Genomic DNA, 7,841 nt, shown 5'->3' with positions numbered 1-7,841 from the left:
CCACACCAGCTCCCCGCCGGGCTCTCCCCGCCGGCGTCCCCCCGCCGGCGTCCCCGCGGGGCTGGGGCCCACCAGGGAGGCTGGGCCACCTCCTTCAGGGACAGCCCGCGTTTAGGTTTACTTCAACGGCCACGACGCTGTAACGTAAAATCTCCATTATGCACGTACAAAGTTTGGAAACCTTGTCTCATTGTAACTGTACCAGTTTCGACATTTGTGTATTGTACTTTGTACACCAAGGAAACGACAGCCACGCTTTTCATTCCAGGGAAGACGACCTCGACGCATTTGTGTGAGTTCAGTGTATACATAAGCTGATATTAGATAAGGCAGTGCGATGACTCCTCCCACTCTTTATCTCATGCCATGTACAAAAGTGAAACCTTCGTAAAAATGGTCCTTTAAATTTGTAGGACAAAGCAAAGCCACACAGAGATGCACACAAACCCCACATACGTGATTAACTGTTCTTTCTTTTCAAGCAATCTCTAACCATCTCAAGTCATTTTCCAAAGCTCCAGACTATCTGCTTGAAACAAAAGGGCATCATTTCAGAAACTAACATACTTGGGTTTTTTGCAAACAATTTTCAAAGGATATCTGTTTCTAAGGAAATAAATGTACAGAGTTTATAGATTTAGGTACAACTTTCAATAACATTCCAAGTAAGAATATAGTACTTCATAATTCCATTAAATTCAAAGTACCTTATAATAAGTAGTCACAGTGGTTTTGGAAAGCACATACCTGCCTGATAAGTTTACTAGACCTATTACAGTATCTCATTTCAAATGAGACTCCCCTCCCCTACTTCCATGAATGACCTCAACTATTCTGCTACCCCATCATTTAGAAAGAATAAAAAACATAGAAGAATAAGCTCGTTCAGATGAAAAACAACAAAAGCCGGTTTAGAATTTTTAACTGACAATTACAATCATTTCAGAAGGCCTTTCTGATTTGTATCAATTCACATAAAATAATTTATTATGAGTGGCACAGAAAATTAAGTGAACCGACATGTATATCATTCAATTATAAAATTTTCCAAATCAGATTCTGTGCCTTACTTAATGATTTATAACAGTTATTTCTAAAAGAAAGCTTCAAAATAAAATTTCAAATACTAAATGCCAGTTATGCAAAGCAAAATGTTTAACGAAACCTGCAAATCTTTAAGACTAGTAATTTTTAATAGACACCCACAGTGAGTCGATTACAAAAACAAAGAGATCAGTAGTCGATGCAGCTATGCAGACAAGAAAGGGAAACCTGGTAGATTTTTCCTGATTGTGAAGATGGAACAAAAAAATAGTGTCAAAGGTAATAGAAAAGACTTACCATTCATGCTGAAAAGCTAGTTTTCAGAAACATATTGCTTCTAATATTAATCCAACAGTTGATGAAGTATGTTAAATCTCTAACAAATCAGTGCTTCAATCTCTAAACACACTTATACACTAACTGGAAAGAGAGAGCACACAGAATCCAGCAAGCTGCTCTTCGTTATGAGCTCCTCGTGATGCAAAAACTATGAAGCACAAGATACCAGTAGTAAACCAAAATCAATATTCAGGACACGGGTATTTGGTTTTGCTCATTAACTACTACTGTTCTAACCAATGCTACCTATTCATGTCTAAAGCAACTCAAAATGGCAGGGGGAAAAAAAGCATGCAAACACCAGGAGGTTTTAAGATGTTCTCAATTATATCAAGCACTGGTTGTTTCCATGGCAACCGTAGACCAGAATTATCTGTTGACTTGTACCCAACTAGTAGTTATTCTAAAGCTTTAATCAATTCACACAATGTACTCTGTGCATTATTTCATATTTCACATGTATTTTTCTCTACACACACACATATATAGTAATTATTCAGCTAAATCTCTGTAAGTCATTCCACGGTATTTGAAAGTATACTGATATTATTTTGAATCAAGAGACGAAATAATATTCAACTATTCATCACCCATCCATTTGCAATTTAGAGACTATGAAGATGACAGAAAAATGCACTAGTGGTGACTCTCCTGACCATTTCAGTTATTCAAATTGTGAATGCGTTCTCTCATTATGCACAGATTTGGAAAATATTTGTATCAGTTCAAGAATAAAAGATTCACACTGATCTTACTGTGTTGACATTCAAAACCAGCAGCCTCATTCTCCTTTCCCATTTCAATCTTTCAAAGAGCAACAAGCAACTAAGAAAACAAAACAAAAATCAAAACATAGGTTCCATATAGTTGCAAGTGGTCACAGTCAAGATATCTAAACTAAGAATGAAATACATCAATCATTCTGATGACTACCATCACATCCCTTTCATCCTTTGGCTGTGCAGCACAACCGACCTGGTTACCAGTTCAGGCTGTACAATCACACGTGCGCTCAGTCAGCTTTTTAAAACAGATTCCAAGGCCCATGGTGCCCTGAGTCACCTCTGTCCTACTGAATTCTGAGGATTTTACAAAACACATGCATTTGTTTCATGCATCAGCCAAGAATCCAAGGCACATTAGAAAAACCTGTATGTTTTACATATCAAAATAACGACGCAAAGATGTTAAATTTCAAAATCAACCACTGAAAAACCCCTAAGGCCATTGACCACATGGCAAATTACTCAAACCCACAACACTAGACGACTGACAACACAAATTCCACCCGACAAGCAACAGCTCCTTCCCCTTCAGCAAACCCATAGCTTCAGCAGTAACTCCTTGTAAAAGAACATCCATAGAAACAGACCTGTTATGGTATTTCATTACAGCAGAGGATATAAATATATTAACCTCCTTTTCGAATGGATTCTACCTCAAACCTAAACCAACAAAAATTCTGAGAAGTCACTTTCCAAACTTTTTTCAGGAATGAAAAATAGCGCTTTTGCCTCAAACTTCAAGAGTAATTCACGCTGTCTGCTATTTAGCTTCACCTAAAACCTTACACCAACATTTCTAAGCTGCAGTGACATGAGCAGAATAGTTGAGCATATTCAACTAGCCTTACAAGACAAACACTGGTATGTTTCTAAAACACTGCTTATTCATTAAATTTCCTGTGAAATTAATCTACAACCTGAATTCAGTGACCCTATGCAATTCTATGACACTGAACTCTCAGGTAAAACCAAACCAAACCAAACCTGTTTCTCTTTCATTTTTCACAAAGAATTTTCACAGATGATGTATTTTTCTGAAGATATAATTAGGAGTCAGTAGTAGACAGAAATACTCCCTCCACTGTATTCCTTATCTTCTCTGTCACTCCTTTGGCTACAGTGGTAGTGAAATGAGAATACTGAAATGTAGACTTAGTCCATGTATACCTACAGTATTTTTATTTATTATTTTTAAAAAACAATCTACAAATTGAGAGTAGAGGTTTAGGATAAAGATTCAGAATTTCACCCCAAAACCAAAGCTACACAATCAACCACCATTCAGCTACCAGCTCAGTAACTCTGGCTCAGAAAAACTGCATGCAACCACTGTGCTTAATTATGCCTTAAAATAGCATTCGCGGAACAGCCATTTTCACCATGTTTATCATCAAGAGACACGACAGTCCATTTCCTCATCAAGCATGTCATACAAGGAAGCCTGCCTTAAATAGAGGGGAAAAAAACATAGTAGAAACTTGTACACAAACAGGTCACAATTTCTAAGAGTCAGTAGGTCAATACCATTTTTTTCTTCATGTTATATAAACAAAAAAGCTTCAGTGTTATTTTTTCAAATAGCTATTTACATAAAAAAAGCTTCTATATAAACATAAGTATGCATCTATTTTTACCAAGCTGAAAATATTTTGGAGAAGTGGAAGCTCAGAATTTATGCGCTTTCATCATTTATCTTCCCAACAAAACTAGTCGATCCTTTCTCATCTCATTCGGGAGACCTAGATTTGATCTATTTTAGGTCAATGCATTAACACCTTTTTGTTTCCATGTTTACTGCTTATCCTCCGAGAGCAAATTCACCCCCTACTCATATAATATTTTAAATTGCAAGCAGGGAGATGTATAAACACTGATTTTCTTCATGGTAACACTGTGATGCTGAGCATTTCCAATAAGGCCTATTTTCAAATGAAAAAATCGTGCTATCTCAAATCTATCAATGAATCTGAAACATGGAACAAAATTATCATCAATTACCATATTGTAACATTTTAAAACGAGTATTTAACAACAGAGACAATAACTGCTTTGCAAAATTATGCAAGGCTTTAAAAGGAAAAAATGAAAATCAAATGTCAATTTATTTAGATAGTGATATTTTTTTAAATCTCTCACTATTACTACCCAAAATGCAATCATGAAAAGTTTTAATCCATACAAATAATACCTTAAGCTGTTCACTAATTAAGAAATTAAAGCTAATGATAGTCAGCATTGCACACTAAATTAATATGTAACAGTTAAAACCAAACACAATTTTATATTGTTTACCACTGTATAGAGCGTTCTGATGTATATATCCCTAAAATAAAACGATGAATGATAAAAAGCCCTGTAATTAGAAGTTTAATCTCTGCAGCAATGTTTGCCTATTCCAAAGTTTAAACATTACAATCTTTACTGAGTTTTCTATTTTTGCTGAACTAGTTCATTTAATCTGAAAATAAAGGAAGTAATTTAGAAGAAAAAATTGGGGTCAACTGTGCTGTAAGAGAAAAGAAGGGATGTGGGATAAATTCTCCTGCCAGCCACCAGTCCATGAACCAGCCCCCCATCTCCCCCTGCCTGGTGCAATATGCTATTCTTCAAATTAATACCTTTAGGTAAGGAACTGTAAAACTGCCCCAGGAGCGTATCACAGATCCGTGTTCATATTGATTACAAACATGCAAGTTCTTCACTTACTAGGCAAACTAAAGAGTGAATATCTATAAAACAAAGAAAAACCCCTACTTACTTGATTTGTCCCATAGGACAGCAAGTTCAGAGCAATGTTGGCTCTCATTTTCCAGAGCCGCTCTCTGTTCATGCGCGCCACTCTTTGAATGTCTATGGAAAAGGCGATTAGCAAAACCTTCCAGTCTCTGCAGTGCTGTGGCTGTCCCTGTGCACTGGTTACAAGGTACCTCCTTCTGAGCTGCCATCTATACACACTGGTGACTTTACAAAAGCAAAAGAGAAAATATCTAAAGGGAGCTGGACAACCCAGAGCCACTAAAAGCTATGCATGTGTCAAGCTTCCTGTATGCAGTGTTTTCTAACCACTACTCTCTTCTACTTCCTGTTAAGAAAAGCTCTATAATGTACTGGTTTATATTGCTAAAAGTCTCTTTTCATGTCAATTGAAAAGTGTTTTTTTTTTAAAAATACGCAATTATTGCTCTAGCATGCGTTTTCACAGCTTTATAATGCATCATATTTTATATTTAAATATAAATTTTATGTTAAAATACTATAAACAACTTGTTCAGAAGTACGGATCAGAAGGCAGATATATTTTTTTTTTAATTTACCACAACCATGCGTGAAAAAAGAAAAGTGACTATTCTGCAGTTCTTCCCCTGTTACTAAGATGGAGTACTACCATCATCATAGCAAACATAACCAGCTGTAATCTAATCATTAATAATCTCATGTTTTCAATTGAACAACTTTCTAAGCAAGGAGGTTACTTGCAGAAACTACTGAATAAACTATTCTTTTATTATCGGGTGGGGGAAAAAAAAAATTATTCTTTTCCTCCTTTGAGAAAAATCAGATTGAAAAAGTTGAATTCTAACGTACACACAAACACAACTGCATTATACTTATCCAAACTGGGTTCTACTTAATCCAAGAATGAACCAAATGCATTTAATTTTTTAAGGAATAAAGTACCAAAACAACCAGCGCTGGCAGATCCTTATCTAGCAGCATGCTCACTCTCCCAGCCCCAAAGGCAGCTGGAAGGAGAGTCACAAAGTCACGGTCACCAGCTCTCAACACTGCTTATGTAAAAGCTTTGCATGCAAGTCTCCTGGAATTGCGTAAGAAGTTTTTTCACCCACAAGAAATTAGGGTATTTTCAACTGTAGAGTAAGTCTAGAAAGCATAATTTTTAATGGTGCAATACATAATGAAAATAAATTAAAATCTGTATTTAACATTAAATTATATTAATTTCCAAATTATGTAATTTTGCATGCTTACAATGGGTAATACTAAATATTCATTTTGTGAAAATGGAAACACATACATCAGGCAGGTTTCCCAGTATATCATCTGCACATATAAGATGTGGCAGCTTAAAAATTGAGGCTATTCTTAAGAAAGATTGAAATAACTTTTCCACAATCTGTCTCCTGTCTTGCAGTCAACAGGTGTTAAAGACATACCTCTCATTTTTCACCACCATACTTCTCACTGAATAGTTTTCAAATGTCAGCAGATATCCATCCTTGGACATTACATAACTATTTCATAACAGCTTCAGAAAAAAATGCATGATGACAAACCGCCTGTGATAATGATAAAACAATAAAAGTGCCGAGGGACAGACTTTACAGATTTGGCTACATTGCTCCTAACAGGCACTTCTAGACTTAGTAATTGGCCTCAGTCAACACAATGATTTAAATTTCTAGACTCAATGCAAAGCACAGAAACGCCCTTTGCTTTCAGGCTCCAGATATACTCTGGAAACGTAATTTCTTTCTCCAGCACCTGTTCAAAATTTGGAACCAACTGCCTAAACGCTTACATTTTACACTCCAGTTTGCAAAGCTACATGAGCACCTGCTGTCTTGTTGGTGACCAGGCTGCTCTCCCCATTCAGGGTCAGGTGCTGCAACCTTCCCTGCATGCCAGTCCATTACAGGTCCTTTTCCACCTTACACCTTCCAGCCTTTCACCTGCTTTGCTGCAAGACCAATGCTAACTTCCATGACAACCCATCGGTTCAAGGCTCTGCTGCCAGAAACAAGAGCTAGTGAAGACCACGGGGATCCGTTTGCCTTATCAGGGGTCACAAATAGGCACAGGGGATATAATATGTGCCATATATAACCAAACACTTTATGACAGAGTAATGCTATGCCACCTTCCATACAGCAGTATAAGAAATACTTAGACAAGAACAAGATGCTTATTTCCCTGCCTGGTGATCTTTCCAGGGCTGGAAGAGCCCCTCTCGCATTGAACCACCATGCTCCCTTGTAGCTCACCGCAAGTGTCTGGGCATCCAGGGAATCCTTCCAAGAGACTATTATTTTCTCTGACCTTGACTGTTTTCTCCAGTAAACAAAGCCACCTGGTATGATGGTGTGCTTGTCTCTCTCCTCTACCATGGTTCTGAGCCTTTACACTACTGTTGTCTTATCTTTCACACAAGTCTTCAACTAAACCACTTCATTTCCCTGATCTGAAAGAGGGTAATTTACAAAATACACATCACATCACTTCATATTACGTAAGTTAGAGTCTGCCAACCTGCCAGAGTCAATGGAGAGACGTGGGAACTGTCAGAGAGCAACTCTGCCCACCAAAATTCAGAGCTCTGAATGCACGCAAGTGACTAACCTGGACGCTTGAATTAGGTGCCAAAAATAGGAAGCAGAAACATCCATCCTCTGAGATCACTGAAGTGAACTAGTTTAAGTGAAAACAGGTTATCAAAACGGGATTGTTAGAAGATATCCTAAGAGAAAACCTGGATTTGCCAGAATTTTACAAACTACTGCTAGCGAACACTGTTATGGAAGTTCTTCTCCACATGCATAACATGAAAAGAAAGTACTGGTCGTTATTTTTACACAGATAGTAATACGCTTTCCTAATCCAGGAAATTTTTGGCATTGATTGTCATTGCCTAATGATAACACATAATACTACCAC

At 37.2% G+C, this 7,841-nt stretch overlaps 1 protein-coding gene across 3 annotated transcripts in view; it reads right to left on the bottom strand.

The window, feature by feature from the left end:
* Window positions 1–5,172, bottom strand: part of PRKACB (protein kinase, cAMP-dependent, catalytic, beta) — a 42,211-nt gene extending 37,039 nt beyond the window's left edge. For 2 of the 3 annotated variants that reach the window (XM_010582565.1, XM_010582564.1), the window contains exon 1: window positions 4,927–5,172. In XM_010582565.1, coding sequence (XP_010580867.1) covers window positions 4,927–5,113 — 187 coding nt within the window. In that variant the 5' untranslated portion in view covers window positions 5,114–5,172. Of the gene's footprint in view, window positions 1–202; window positions 268–4,926 lie in introns of those variants that run through there. The other variant, XM_010582566.1, reaches the window with a different exon arrangement.
* Between the last annotated feature and the right edge of the window lie 2,669 nt (window positions 5,173–7,841).

This window comes from Haliaeetus leucocephalus, unplaced genomic scaffold (assembly GCF_000737465.1).
Source record: "Haliaeetus leucocephalus isolate CR32 unplaced genomic scaffold, Haliaeetus_leucocephalus-4.0 Scaffold848, whole genome shotgun sequence".
Lineage (NCBI taxonomy): Eukaryota > Metazoa > Chordata > Aves > Accipitriformes > Accipitridae > Haliaeetus > Haliaeetus leucocephalus.
This window is presented reverse-complemented; position numbering and strand designations above follow the sequence as displayed.